This window comes from Podarcis cretensis (assembly GCF_951804945.1).
Source record: "Podarcis cretensis genome assembly, chromosome: 6".
NCBI lineage: Eukaryota > Metazoa > Chordata > Lepidosauria > Squamata > Lacertidae > Podarcis > Podarcis cretensis.
The window spans coordinates 60,115,847-60,131,515 of record NC_137175.1 but is presented as its reverse complement, the minus strand read 5'-3'; the positions used below and the strand labels follow the sequence as shown (position 1 = coordinate 60,131,515).

At 41.3% G+C, this 15,669-nt stretch overlaps 1 protein-coding gene across 1 annotated transcript in view; it reads left to right on the top strand.

Moving 5' to 3' along the window:
• PLPP3 (phospholipid phosphatase 3) overlaps positions 1 to 15,006 on the top strand; it is a 65,149-nt gene extending 50,143 nt beyond the window's left edge. Inside the window, exons 5-6 of the mRNA XM_079982156.1 lie at positions 6,812 to 6,988; positions 12,769 to 15,006. Of these exons, the coding sequence (XP_079838282.1) occupies positions 6,812 to 6,988; positions 12,769 to 12,894 (303 nt within the window). The 3' untranslated portion in view covers positions 12,895 to 15,006. The remainder of the gene's footprint in view (positions 1 to 6,811; positions 6,989 to 12,768) is intronic.
• Positions 15,007 to 15,669: the final 663 nt, after the last annotated feature.

Below are 15,669 nucleotides of genomic sequence, written 5' to 3'. Positions count from 1 at the left end.
TTTCAAAAGATCTGTGGGCCCTGAATCTCCTGTAACCTTAGATATGAAATTTGGGGGCAGGTGGGGGAGGAGAACCCAGACCTGAACTTATAAAAACATTAAACATAAGTAGATATATATGTGTAGGCTTTTTGCAACACAATTCCTTCTCTTTGCTACCCCAAAAGATAAATTAACACACAGCTCCCTGCTGTTTCCCCTCCCCTTTCCCTTTTACTCTTTATGATGGAAGCAGCCTCCATAATTTAATTACCATGCCTTTCAGACTGTTTGGGAGTCTGCATGAATTTATTTCCCCATATTTTTCTCTCACTTTTCTTTAAATGTTTCAAAGTTATTCCGTAAACATTTACACCATTTCCTCTCAGTGATGGTAAAATAACATTGCCAGTGAACTGGAGGCGGGTGGATTTGCAACATGAAAAAGGCTAAAGCTCATTTTTTGTTCCCCCCTTTCCTCCTTCTTAAAAAAATATAAGAATAATCATAGCAGTAGTGAGTGAGTGTGTGTCCTTTGGTTATAGCAATGGAGCTGGTCTCAAGGACTTCAGAATAAACGGTTTGTTTTACCTATCACCACTTCCATTTGCCATGAAATGGTTCCACCATTTCCCACCCTGTATGTGTACACCCCGCTAAACTCTCCAGGACCTCTTTAGAGGCCATTTATGTTCACTGATTTTAAAATTAGAGGAACAGTATGAAGACCTGCTGTACTGTTTGGACTGAGGTGAAAACAAAATAGTGATTATATGGCACTTTTGTATAGTAACCAAAGCAATTCATGGAGAATTCACAAAATGGTAGAATTATATTATTGTATTGGACTGAGCTGAATGTTCTGCATCAGGGGAGCCTATTCTGTGGCCCTGCAAATCTTGTTAGACTACAACTTCCAGCAATCCCAAACAACATGGCTGGTAGTCCGAGATAATGGCAGTTGCAGGTCAACAGTAATCTAACCTACAAGGTGCTCAGGTAAGCTCTAGATTAGATTACTGCAATGCCTTATACGTGGGGCTGCCTTTGAAAACAGTTCAGAACTGCAGCCAGTGTAGAATCCACCAGCCAAATTGTTAACTGGGTGTAGGATGTTTGATCCTATAACACCAATCCTAATCTGCCTTCATTCACTGCCAATTCGTTTCTGGACTCAATTCAGACTGCCGGTTTAGACCTATAAAGCCTTATGCAGCTCATGACCCAAATACCTTCTGGACCACATCTCCCCACATGAACCTATCTGGACCCTGCCATCATCATCTTGAGTCCAAGGGAGCTGCAAAGAGTGGCTAGACAAGAACAAGTCTTTTTTGTGGTCGTTCCCCAATTGTGGAATGCTCTCCTCAGAGATATTACACTTGGCGCTGTCATTATACACATTTAGCACCTGAGGGTGTTGAGGTGAGGGGACATAGCATCTTTTGTGCTATGCTCCTTTGCTTATATTCACAGTGCTACTCAATTGCTTATTTGGCACCATTCCCCCCCTCCCCTGATGTATTCAGTGAGAATTAGCTAGTTGGTAATGTCACTCAGGACAAACAAATCTAACACAGATTTTTTTTAAAAAAGAAAATGTCCTCACTCTGAATTTGCTTCACTGGTAATATCATCACATAGCCAATTCTCACTGGCTAAATGGCAGCTTCACTGCTCTATTAGAGGATGGCTGATACGAGAGCAAGTGGCCATTGGGATTGTGAAGAGTTATCCCCCCCTTTCTTTCTGAGTGTATTGTGACCTGAGGAGATAGGATGGGCACCACATCTGCCCAAAATGTACTTGGAAGAGGCTCTTTTTATTTTTGGCTGTACTGGGAAGGGGCACTTGTCAGGGGAGAGCATGGTAGTCCTGAGTACATTTGGGGGTTTCTGCAATCATTTAAACACCTTTCATTCTCCTTCCACCAAATAACGATCAAAGAAAAGGAGGGGCGCAGGCAATAGAGGGAAAGGTGTTCGTGAAATGTGCCCAGCTAGTTTGGCTCATAAATGTTCAAATTTGATTCTTGGAAATGGTTGCTGCAGAAAGTAGGAGGCTAGAATGTGGCAGAGAGCTCCCCAAACATTCAGAGAAGTCACCTTTGACTTAGATGAGTCACTATTAGTTTTGGATTCATTAAAGAAAATGGCATGTACAGACAAGCATGTAATTTCTGCAAAACTGGAGGCTGTCTGTGTGAGTTTCAACTTACTGAAAATTGGACTCTTTCTCTGCCCCTACCGCTGTATGCTACTGCCCCCACCCAGGCAATTGCTGATTCTGAACCTGCAGAGAAGCAATTTTACAGGCTTTGTGGGCCTGGCACACCATATCATAAAAACCTGCTCTGCTGCTTTCGTACAAAAAACAAAATGAAAACCACCTTGAAGTGCTGACTAATGTCAAACTCTCCCACAAGGTGCTAATTTTCCTCTACTCTCATTTGACTTCAGGTAGAAGAAGCTGTCACGGTTGATCCAGTTTTGCCTGTAGGGTTCTCCCTCTTGCACTCCAGTCCTCTAGGGAGTGGATCTTCATTAAATTTGTCAGGGTTGCATTTTTTTGGGATCTTACAAGTTCAGCATTGTGTTCTTCATACTGCTTGATACATTTGGGGGTTTGTTTGTTTGTTGAACGAGTCTATTATAGACTCATGTTTTGTTCCAGTTAAAACTGTAACATTTGAAGCATATGCTCTGCGCATCTATTTTAAGTCTCTTATATTATTTGGAGAGCCGTGGGTTGGTCTATTGTTGCTCAATGCATGGTTAGTTCACAGGAGGTAAGAAAAGGTGTGTGTTATGGTTTTAGTTGATTTGCAACAGGAATCTGCATTGTGTACTAGGGGTGTGCATTGGATTCAGATGAATCCTGAATTCCAAAGGAAAACCCACAATGGCATAGCGAAGCTTCTTCACAGCTGTGTTCAGATGTGCTGGGCCAAAGCTCATTCTTGACTTAATGACATTCCATTAAGCAATTGCATTAGTTTCCTGCTGCTGCTCTCTCTGCCCAGTTCAGACACTACTAAGGCCAGTCCAACAATACCCACACATTTACTCTCTCCTCTTTATGTGGAAGAACACCAGCTACCATCTAGGTCAGGCTTCCTCAGCCTCGGCCCTCCAGATGTTTTGAGACTACAATTCCCATCATCCCTGTCTGCTGGTCCTGCTAGCTAGGGATCATGGGAGTTGTAGGCCAAAAATGTCTGGAGGGCCGAGGTTGAGGAAGCCTGATTTTAGGTAGTATTTAGCTTTCTAAATAAATGTGTCCTGACTCCAGGGGTTCTTAGAGTAAGCCAGGTAATGTTGCCCACAGGGTGTTGCATTGTGCCAGCCAAATCTGAAAACAGCTGCTGGATTAATTTCTTATATAACTTCACTGACATTTATGTCGTTGTGCCATGCGGGGTTAGGAAATAAACTCCTGAGGTGGCCACCTTAAATGCTACTTGTTTTAGTTCCCAGGGCTGTGCTATACTTACTCTAACAGCCAGATGAACAGTGGAGTTCATGTCTGCAAGAACGCCAAATAGCAAACTTCTGACTCTATTTCAGTGGGATCATGGCCAATCTGTTAGTCATTAGATAAATATCAGTGACTGATTTCAAAGCCCCAGACTCAACAAAAGGGAATGATTTTCCCCCTTTACACTCTTTTGTGTGACTCTAACCCATCTGCTCAAATGAGGCCAGATGCAGGTACTCATTCATTTGAAAATTTCCTACAGTACTTCAGAAACTGTTAATCATTAATATAAGCATTTCTCAATCAGCAGTGTACTCTACAGTGTGTTCTTACTCATCCCCACAGCAAAATTTGACATAGGTTAGGCAACCCTGACAGCTTTAGAGCTAACACTTTAGAGTTTGAATATGGGTCACGGTTACAGTTGTGCTTACCTGTCAAGCGCTTATGAGGGAAGTGTGTGTGGTTGACCACATCTTCTCCCACCCCAAACAGATTATCCAGTAGCCTCTCCATCTTTCCAAAGTGTTTTCAAACAACGCAAAATCTCCCCAGAGCAGTACTATGAAGTAACAAAGATGCCTTCACACAGCTGGTACTGGTAGCATGAGTTTACTTGTGTAAACTTCATGACATGCAGAGCTTTTCCCCCCAGTTGGAACTCACTGGAACTCAGTTCCGGCACATCTCAGGTGGGCGCCATTGCCATTATAAGAGAACAAGGGAGTCGTTCATGGTGAGTTCCAGAACCTCTTTCTAGAAAAATGGCACTGATGACAAATGTATTCATTCACGCATGATATAAACGTTGAAAATGGTGGATTTAGCTGCTTTGAGCCACTGTCTGAAAATGGAATGAAAGCCCTTCTTACAACAAACATATGTTGCATGTGATTTATTATTATTATTATTATTATTATTATTATTAATTATTATTATAGCCAAACCTTCTGAAAAGTAACAAAAATGTAAGCAACTATTAATATTTTTCTCCTCCTCACTTGTTAAGGGAACATGAGCCCCTCATTTTTATTTGCTTGGGATCCCTGACTAACCACAGACATTCCCACTAACATCACTGGAAGTCCCCTGGCCGCAGAACTGCTGCACATTGCCCTGAGAGCGGTCTGTTCTGTGGTGATGTTGCCACTGCCAGATTTCTTATATGTGAGAGGTTTTCCAGCAACCCTGGCTACATATGGCCACGAGGTCATTGCTGTCTTCCCTCCCTCTTTGGTTTTGTCACACTTATCTCCTCTGTGCTATTGGCCGCAACTTTTCCCACTGCAGCTTATTGGTCTGCAAGTGGCAGTTGTTCATTTCATGTTACTATATAAACACCACACTGGCGCCTCCGTAAACCTCCCACGACTGAGTTAGCAGTATATAGAGACTTGAGTAAAAACCACTTGTAATTCGCTTTTTGTCTGCTGTAAAAACAACTTCAGTTCAGTTGGGTTGTTCGTTGTTGTTTTTTTTTTTTTTTTTTTTTTACATTAAGTGTTTGTTTTCTTTAGCTTGGTTTCACTTTATAATGAAAACCTTTCGGATGTAAAGAGGGCAGAAGATGACAGCACAGGGTGGGTTTTGTGAAAAAGAACACAAGATCGGGCTAGTTAACCTTCCACATGCTGCAACTAAATTTTGTTCAGCAAATATGGTGATTTAAAGTTTCGTCGAAAGAGAAATAATTGATATTATGTTGAAGGATGATTCTAAACTGTTTAATGACTGAATGGGCTCTTATACATTCAGGCGTAGATAAAACAATTCTATGATTCTGTGAGAAGGGAGAATTCCAATAGGTACAGCCTCTTTCAGAACTGAAATGCCATGGTAGAGACAGCTGTATCTGGTAAAATTCTGCCTTGCTTGCAGGAGCTGTCTTAAGTTTAGACCTGACCTTTCTTCTCTCAGACTACTGGCATGCACTGTTTTCTTCTGAAAATATACTGATTGGCTTGTACCATTGTACCAACGGCAGGTTCAACAAAACAACTACATAAAAATGTCCCAGTCCAGACAAAAAAATATTGGACTGAGAAACCATGGTTTATTGGCTTAAGAATGAGCCCACCCTAATTCATGTCTTGATTTGTAAGCAGTGATCAGACTACAGTGCCTCGCTTTTCCTCCAACTGTAAACTTTTACTGCATCAATTATACAAGCAGGCATTGCTGTTACCTTGTCACGTTCATCTCCCTGCCTTGTGTTATGGGAAGGCAGCCATAATGGGAGGACTTGGCCATGTTCAGACTTCCCTTTGCCCTGCATTTCAGATTGGGTTAGCCTCCAGCTCCTTTGATATGTGGGCAAACGTTTCTGCCTTTCCTGCTGCCTCTTCCTCTCTCTCTTTGGCTTCCCAAGGTTCCCACAGGAACTCGAGGAATAGGTTGTGCCCACAACTTTCAAGAGGAAACCAGACCAGGATAAGTGGGGAGGGGTGAGGCAGGAGACAATACCCGTTTGACATCATTTCAGCTACTTCATTTCAGGTCAAGTCCTTGTGGCTGTTGATTTGTTTGTTCGTTTTCCCTGGCTGAAGCAAAAGTATCATTTCGAACACTGTATTTTAGGTCCAAGGCATTTTAAAAGTTCAAGTCACAAAGTGGTCACAAACACTGCTAGGATTTAAAAGCAAATTAGGAAAAAACCATAAGATGGTCTGAATCTTAATGCTATGATCCATACTGCAGCTGCACTTGCAATAATATTCAGCAGTGTTCCAGTTACCTCATCTCAAAAAAGGGGTTGCAGATCTGGAAAATGTTCAGAAGTGGGGAAGCCAAAATTATAAAGGGGGGGGGGACTTTCCATCTGAGAATGGTGTGTTTTCTTTATCAATTTTAAACACACTATTTATAATTGTATAAACCTTTCTTATCAGGTAGAAAAAATGATCAAGAAAAGACATAAGAAAGGTTCATACAATTATAAATAGTGTGTTAAAATTTGATAAAGAAAGCACACCATTCCCCATTAATTGTAAACATAGGACTGTGGGTTGCTCATTAAAGTTGGATGGCATGACAGACAAAAGAAGTTACGAAGATTGAGCCGAAGGTTTGAACTTGGGACCCAAATTTGGTTGACAAGGTGGGGGTTGAAATTCTTCTACCACCTTTTGCCTACTGCTGACACCTGTTTTGCAGTGTTGGTTGTGACAGCAGAGGCACTCCCTGCCACACAACGCTTTTTCCCCCAGCTGCTATTTTGCTCTGCCCTTAAGATAGGTTTGTTTTCTGTTTGCCATATTGTAAACCTGGCACCAATTCTGTTCCACTGCAGTCTGGTGCCAACTGTTGCGAGGACAGCATCCTAATGTCTTTCTCCTTCCTTTTTTTCCCTTTGTAGCTGTACCTGCAAGCCAGGTTCACTTGGAGAGGAGCCCGTCTGCTGCGTCCCCTGCTGCAGTTCACACTGATTATGATGGCCTTTTACACAGGGCTTTCTCGTGTGTCTGACCACAAACATCATCCAACAGACGTCTTGGCTGGTTTCGTACAAGGGGCCCTGGTGGCTTACTGCATAGTAAGTGACATGTCATACCATAGAATTGTTTCACTAAACAACCACATGCACCTTATCCATAAGACAGTGATGCACTATTCGAGTGTTAAAGCCCTAAGGGCAGAGAAAAGCTTTACCCTGGCACCAGAAATGTAGTATCAGTTCTAGGTGGACCTCACTGGGGAGAGTGTTGCTGGCATTGTGCAGGAATTGGTAAAACCAAGGAAGGGTAGACTTAAACAAAGAAGGGAGAAAGGGATGGAGACTTAAATAAGGAAAACCAATGTGCAATGCAGTGTTAGAAACCTAAAAGATAAATGCACAGCAAACAGTAACCTTTCACATGTAACATGTGAAGTTCATGTGAAACAATTTCCCTCTAAGTATTAGATTGGTGATGTTTAGTGCATGGAAAAGAGTTCTCCTTGAATGCATACTAGACTGGGCACATTAGCAGGGTGGTTCACACAGGTGAATGTGTAAACCATTATAGCAGTCCCCCACCCATCCCGAGTTTTGAAACATCTCAAAAGGCAGCTGAATATATATGTATTTTCTTTCTTTTTCACTGATTCCATTGCTAACCAAACCACTGTTTGAATTCTGTGAGGAATGTAGTCTCTCAGTACGCAAGTACAGATTGAAAAGCTAAGCAGAAATGTTTTTAGCTCCAGAAAACATGCCCAGATCTTTTGGAGACATCGCAACCTTCAGGAGAAAGCTATTAGAGCTTCACAGCATAGAGATAAAGGATCACAGCTCCACAATCAGCACCATGCAGTGCTACGAATCAGGGCCATTTTGTGAAGTAAATAAACCTGGGGATTTCCAAGCACTGAGTTCCCACATAAGATGCAATTTGACTATGCAATAACAGGAATTGCACTTATATGGGAGAATTGCCAGTCAGGTGCTTACTCCTTCCCAAAACCACCAGTTCTCCCCTACAAATGCCCTGCCCTCCTCACTTGCAATTTCACAATCTAGCTGGGAAGAAAAATAATAATAAAACTGCCAGAGAATCTGGGAGGGGGGGAGAGAATGCATAAGCGCTCTCCATGCCCCCAGGCCATCAGTTTGTTTTCCAGCAAGCGCTTCTTCACCAGTCCTGCTTCTCTCACATACACATTGAACCTCAATTGTAATTTCAGTGGGTGAACATCTCCTGCTTACATTTTACTTAGTAGCAGAAGTGATAGTCTCCACTAAGTTGCAGAGACAGCACAATAAGATTCTTCAAAGCTTCCATGGCATTTTTATTCTTATTTATTTCTGTCGCGGGTTAAACAAACAAAAGATCACCCTGGAAGGAGCTCTTGGATGTATTCAGAAAATACTTTGGGCAACTTTTTCACACAACGAAACAGTTTCTTTTCAGCTCAGGGGCTTCAATTTGGGTCATGTGGCTTTGTCTAGAATTGCCCGGTATTAGAGATAGCTATATGGAAGGCTTTGACTAAGCTCTCCTGTTAGTTGCTCTAAATACTTTGCCAAAGGGAGGAAGAGGACGGAGAAGAAGAAGAAGAATGTGATGCTAGGGTACAGTAGGATGCAGATGAACTCAATGCATTGCAGCAAAAACGCTTCTGACAGACAATAAGGGTCTCGATGCTTGAACAGGACACTTTTCACCATTTCCTGTCCAATGACAAGTTACAACTCTGACCTCGTTTTCCTGACCTGTAAACAGATGGCATGTTTTACTGGGCCAGAGGAGGGGTGAGAGTTCGGCTGCTATAGGCTGACTTTCCTGTGACGAGATAAAGGCCACGGAGGAAGCAGCTGCCTGAGAAACCCCACACACATGTACATCACTTCCTTTTTAGCCCCTTCCCTCCGTGGCTGCTGCCCTTTTTTATGCTTCAGTCCTTCATCAGGATGTGCAGAGGGTATTGGTCACTTTTAGTCTGGCCCTTGTGCAGCCATGGGGGGTGGGGGAAAAAGACATGGTTGTAGAAAAGGAAATGAAGAGGGGGGGGGACTACTGCTACTTCGTCCCATAATTTCCAGCTCCTAAGGAATGACCTAAATGTTCATAAGCAAGTTGAGTGTTGCTTATGAGACTTAGATTTAGAAAAGTCCTAGCCTCACCTTTTTCACTGTGCTTTATATACTTTTCTGAATTTATTTAAAATTTATGTCCTGTCCTTTGACCCGGAGTTCTTGCAGTTTAGTTCTTCTGATTATTGGTAATAGGTGCCGGTAGCTGAGGCTAGCCTCTAAGGGGGTTGCAGTACTTGTTTCATCCAAGACCATACAAGATCTTGTTTTCTTTCGAATTCAGATGCAATCAGAATGGCTAAAATCAAAATGTCTTTTATGCACCGCTTTTGTGGTGGCTATAATTGTGTTGTGGCAAATTGTGGGAAGATGCAAATCTTAGGGGCCATTTCCTTCTCCTATTCACCTAATCTCATGTTAAGCTGTTTGCTTAAAATGTTCTGGGTCCAAGTGAAGCCTTTTCTAATATAATGAATTTAAGAAGGGCATTGATCAGTTGAAATTGTGAGCTACCAGCTTACAACATCATATAGCACATTCCCTGTCGTCTGCAGTTTAGTTTTCTTTATGGGTGGAGAGCACCTTCCACAGGAAGTGGCATAAATCCAAGCAAAAACACTCTGTGCATTTACCCCTCTCTCTTTTTGTGTTAAGCAGCTGAAGCATTAGGAAGGTTTAACACACTGTTCTAACCTTAGGAGATCATGTTTCATGATTTCTCAAAGTGTTTTTATAACCTCAAACCTTGCTAAAAGTGAAATACAGTTTAAATGGGAATTAACGCCACTACCCAAATATCTGATTTAAAGCCACACACGCCATGAACTGCAGATTAAAGGCTAAGAAAGCCAAGATGACACTCCATCCATAACTTATCCAGTTAGAAAATACAGGCCAGATTGAACCTAATCCTCCATCTGCCACTTCCACCGTGCAACCGCTACTCACTCCTGCCACAAATTGATTTGTCATGGAGCTCTCGGTATAGAATGTGGATATCGTCATGATTGAATCCAGTCTTAGGAAGTGGGTACATGAGAGGCATGGCGTCAAAATCGCCTTCCAACTCTTGCTTCTGCCATACTACAGAAATGGATGAATGGGTACAGACATTTAGCAGTTGTGTTCAAATTAAATGAAGATTTAAATACTTCCAAAATCTAGAAGACACACAGAGAACACCAAGTATGCCTATTCCCCCCAAAAATCAAAGGGACGCTTACAATTCTCCATCACAAGTTTCTTGAAGTAGTGATACAATACAAGCATGAACCACAAGTACTGCACACCGTCCAACAAAAGCAAGTAGTCAGAAGTGGTCTTGACTAATTTAAATCTCATTGATTTGAGTAGGACAGTCAGAGACAGCATTTGCTGTCCGGAGTTCACAGCTCCTTTTCCTCTCGTTATGAAGGGCTAGTGTTATAATGGGTAAGAAACCTTTTTCTCCAGAACCAAAAGAAAGTTTAGAATGCCTATCCATCTCTAATATAGCTTCATTTGAAACAGGAGACTTAATATGCTGGCAATCAGAAAAAGGAACTGTAGTTTTGGTTCAGGAACCCTAGTGTTGCCTTCGAAGAGAACATAAAATTTAAATAAGCCAGGGAAAGAGGTTGGTACTACTATTTATTTTTCTTTGGTTGCAGCCAACCATCTATTTTTTTCCTGAGTGGAGTTCTGTTTCCTCAGAGAAATAACTGTTTGCTTCAATGCTAATATTTAGATGTCAAACTAACTGATCTGGGAACATAGCAAGACAATTGGAAGCCTGAATGCAAACATCTGCATCCAGTAAAACAAGCAGTCTCTTTAAACAATCAAATGCTTTGTGATTTCTCACTCTGAAAAGCCTAGTAGCCTAACTAATGGAAGTCTTGGGAAGACTTGCTAGAGCTTCAAAGCAGTATAAAAGCAATGCTTTTGGTCATAACATATGAACAAGAATGTTCTTGCTGGACACATTCGCCAGTGGAATAAGAGCCTCTCACACATTGGTTACTTCAACTGCAGAGCAGAGTGATGGATTTTCCTGGAATTACATTTGTCAATAGATGGGCATATTTCATGGATCAGCTGTTTTCTTTAACCCCATTATCCTGTCTGTACCTTGTTTTTTGGGGATTCCTGGTAGGCAGGATGGAGAGGTAGTTGTTAATGGGGCACCTTTCACCAAGGGAACATTTTGCACAAACTATTCCATCACAAACTTCCTACCTGTAAAGTCAGCTATGGGTCTAGAGTGATGTAGCCACATGTTCTGCTTTTTAAAATGTGCAGTCTATGTTCTGGGGAGGTGTGCTGCTCTTGTTTGAGTCGTGAGTAGCTCTTGGGTTAATTGGAATCCCATTCTGCAGCCCCTGTGTAACTGCAGGTAAGGTGGGAATGAATTGCCTTGGGCTTTCCATTGACTCCCGTCAACATATACAGTATTTAGACGGCAGTCCAAAGCTCCAGTCTGCCTACCAAATGACACTGGCATCATTTGTCCGGTATGTTCCACTCACTCAAAGTATTACCAATGGATTTACACTGGCAGTAGCCTGCAGAAAACAGGATATTTTGGGGGTAGGGATGAGCGAGCCCACGTCTCACTGTATCCACTGAATGGCTGTCACTTCTTGACACTGGGCCCAGTCACCACAATGCTCAAGAAATTGGAAAATTAGTAGTAAACCAATTGTCATTCAGCCAGTGAACAAGTCTGTAGCAGCTTGTGTGATTGTTGTTGTATATAAATATTATATGTGTTTAATAGCTGGGATTTGTTTGTACCAAGCCTCTAGCATTGAATAGCAGAGATGAGCCTTATTCTCCTGTCAGCAGAGCCTGCATTCTGTCTGACCCTTTTCCTTTCTGGCTTCAGAGTTAAATTTTGCAAGGGAGAAAGTACATCAGTCATGCTGGACTTGATACGATTTTGGCTGAGGGAGGATGTCAAAGTTTCCTCCCAGGGCTTTCCTATTGTGTGGCTGCCTCTCTGAATTGTCAAGTGGGAGACTTTTCACATCCGTAAGAGCGGATACGTCATTGATTATTTCAGGGAAAGGTGGTTGGGAATATCTCTTCCTTGACACTATTTCTTTAAAATGACAGGACAGTCATCCTGACTAAGCTTTAATTTTCTAGCTGTGAGGAAAGGGCAGTAGGGAAGGGGATGCGGGTGGGTGGGAAGGCAAGGAAATATCAAGCTAACCTGACTGACTAAGAATTACGGAGAGTTGACTCCAAAGGGAAGTTTAATTTTAGTCCATTTAAATCACCAGAGGAAGCGAAGCCGTGTGAACTCTTGGTATGGATGTTGACAGCTTCTTGATTGTGTGCCGGGTTGTTGTTGTTTTTTAACTGTAAATAACATTTTTAAAGACTTCTGTATTAAAAAAATCCCCATCCCCTCAGTACATCTCCCTTCCAAACACACAGTGAATGTATTTGAATTAAAATAGTGAAAGAAACCAATGGGTGCTGGGTGAGATCCAGTGGAAAAGGAAAGGCAGGGAAAGGCATTTTCCATACCAGTGAGATCCCCACCAGAGGCACTAGACATTTATGCAAAGTTGTGCCTTGGGTCTTTGTCCCTGCTAGGTATCTAGCAGTGCTTGACTCCTGTGAAATAATTGTTTGCTTTTTTTATGGACCAGTCTAGAAGACCTTCAGTCTGGTTCTCATTATAGCAGGATAGTGTAACTTCAGAACTGTTATGCTTATTAATGGAGGAGTTAGATTTCCTTTACATAAACCAGAACAGGTATAAAAATCTGAATATTTATATTGAATGCATATATTCATTTTATTTACAGGTGTTCTATGTCTCAGACCTCTTCAAGGAGAAAACAAAGATTTCTCTGCCCCCACCTCCAATCCGGAAGGAGTTACTTTCACCTGTGGATATCCTTGATCGGAACAATCATCACAACATGGTGTAGACATTTGACAAATATATATATATTTTGTTTTTGTTTTGTTTTTGCAAAATGACTGCTGACAGCAACTACCTGCTGCTCTCAATCTCATCAGACAGTAGAATGTAGGGAGAGACTCTTGCCTGACCAATGAGGTCTGACACTGTGGCCTTTTTTACACTCACAACATTTGCATAAAATGGGTGTTGTTCAAGTAAGTCAAAGGCAACAATTACGAAATAAATCAAAACACGATGCAGGAATCCTAAATGTGCAATTGGCTGAGTGTTCATGTTGTAGTGAATGCTGAATTGTTCATAGCTTAATGAACACTAAATGATTTCTAGGAAACTGGCCATCTCTGCTTCTGCTTCTTTTATTTGCCATGACAGTTTTCAATTCCTATTAAGTGAGAGAGGGGAGAGAAAAATCCTTGCCAACTAGATTATAGCACTATCTATGAAAAATAAGCACTGATTCATGATTTGTGATCACTTTCTAAGTGTAACCTCTTATTTTATTGGTTTTCTTTATCTCCATTCCAATTCGGAACTTACTTTTGGTTTTGGAGATGTATACCCAGTAAAATGTTAGAAAAGTGCCTATTTCCACTACACAATTCTGCAAGACAGTATTTTTCTATTTCCAGTTAGGTGTAGAATCCACTTTCTAAATGCAACCCAGCCTGCTTCACCAGTATCCCTGGTTGTAAAGAGTCATTCCATATTTGTTTTCACCTATCCCTCACTTTCGGCGGGGTGCGCTCCCGTCGCTCGGTCCCTGCGCCTGCCAACCTAGCAGTTCGAAAGCACCCCCGGGTGCAAGTAGATAAATAGGGACCGCTTCCTAGCGGGAAGGTAAACGGCGTTCCGTGTGCTGCGCTGGCTCACCAGATGCAGCTTGTCACGCTGGCCACGTGACCCGGAAGTGTCTGCGGACAGCGCTGGCTCCCGGCCTATAGAGTGAGATGAGCGCACAACCCTAGAGTCTGTCAAGACTGGCCCGTACGGGCAGGGGTACCTTTACCTTTTTTATCCCTCACTTTCTGTATGACATTCTCCATGTTCACGATTATTCTCATCACTAATACTTTGGAGAGCAGGTTGGAGGTGCAGATAAGGGACAACACAAGAAATATGGGACCCATGCCTCTAATATCTAATGTCAACAGTACTGTATGAATTGTCCAGCCTGCATAGTATTATGCTTGGTGGCCTAGTTTTTTAATTAAAAAAAAAATCCCCTTTTACCATTGACTCGAATAACGGAAGTATTTTCTGAACATACGGATACCTTGTTTGTGGTCAGCCTTGTTGATCTATGTTAGCACTATTGGCTCTGGGGTTGAGACTCAGAAGGCAACTCCTCCAGCTATCAGGCGGACTGCTGGGCGGAACCGTCTTAGCCTGATGTTCAGTCAAATCCCTTTTGTAATTCCCATGGCTTGAAAAGGGATCATTTTCGATTATTCATTACAGACTAGGCTAAATGCTGCTCTCAGCAACACCAAGGGCATGCGAAGAAAGTAAACCGGAAGAGACCCGCTTCTAGGCTTTCAATTGCAATTCCAAAAGACAGTTCTGAAAAACCTTAAAAGGACTGAACTGCTGATGCTAACCAGGGCAGACTGACCTTTGCACATCTTTGCCATGCAAACTCCGTCCTATCATTTCAATTCTAGCAAGCTATGATTTTTTTTATAAATATAAATATATATAAATATATATAAATATTATATAAATAATGTATAAAACATTAAAAATTAACTATGTAAAATATTATTTCTGAAACAATTTTAGATATATCCACTATGATCATAAACTGTGTTTTGACCTGTGTTATTTACATGTTGCTGCTTAAAACAAAAAGCATTGACTTAATTTTTTATAGTCGACTAAAATATTGTAGTTCTGTGGTAGCAATATTTTAATGAAAGTAACAACTAAAGACAATTGTATAAAAACCATATTAAATTGTCTGTATTTTTGTAATGTTTCTTTTTTTGTAAAAAGAGGAATATGCAAGACTTTTTGTAGAGTACAAAATTAAAGTTTGTATTTGCAAAAGAAAAAAACACACAAAAAAATGCTGTATAAATGTGCTTTATAAATAAATGTTTCAGGCACAAATTAATAATGCTGTGCACCCATATTCTCCATTTTGACTATTCCTTGGAGCCTAAATGAAATGGAAGATTATACCAAGACTGATATTTCCTTGGAAATTTTTACACAAAAAGGGTTGTGTTCTGTGCATATCTACATACCAATGGTGATGAGAGGTTATGTAGAATACAGCTCAGTAGTACCTGTTGAATATTTTACAAAGCTGTTAAATAGCCCAAATGATGTTCTGTTTTGAGCATTGACCTCAACAGCATGGAGGCAGGTGAGCCAATTCTTTAGTGGTACACTGGACAGCACCATGGAAGGTTGAATGAATGAATGAAACTTTATTTGCCTCAGCCGTCAGCCATAGCAACAAAAAACATTGCAATATACACAGAACAAAATAAAAGTCATTTATATAAAACACGGTTTAGGGTCCTGAATCAGCACCATGCAAGGTTTGTGCAGAAGACTCCATAAGAGAAGAGCTCAACTTTTATACTATCCACATGGTTGCAGGGTGGGTTACAAAACTATCACAATTCAAATGACATTAAAATCATAAAATAAAGTCACAATGACAAAATAGCAGAAATGCAGTGCAGGAACAAGCAAAGAGGCGCATCTTGAGCAATCATTGAAAAACATACGTCGATCGTGCTAGATGCACCTCCATAACCACAGAGAAGAC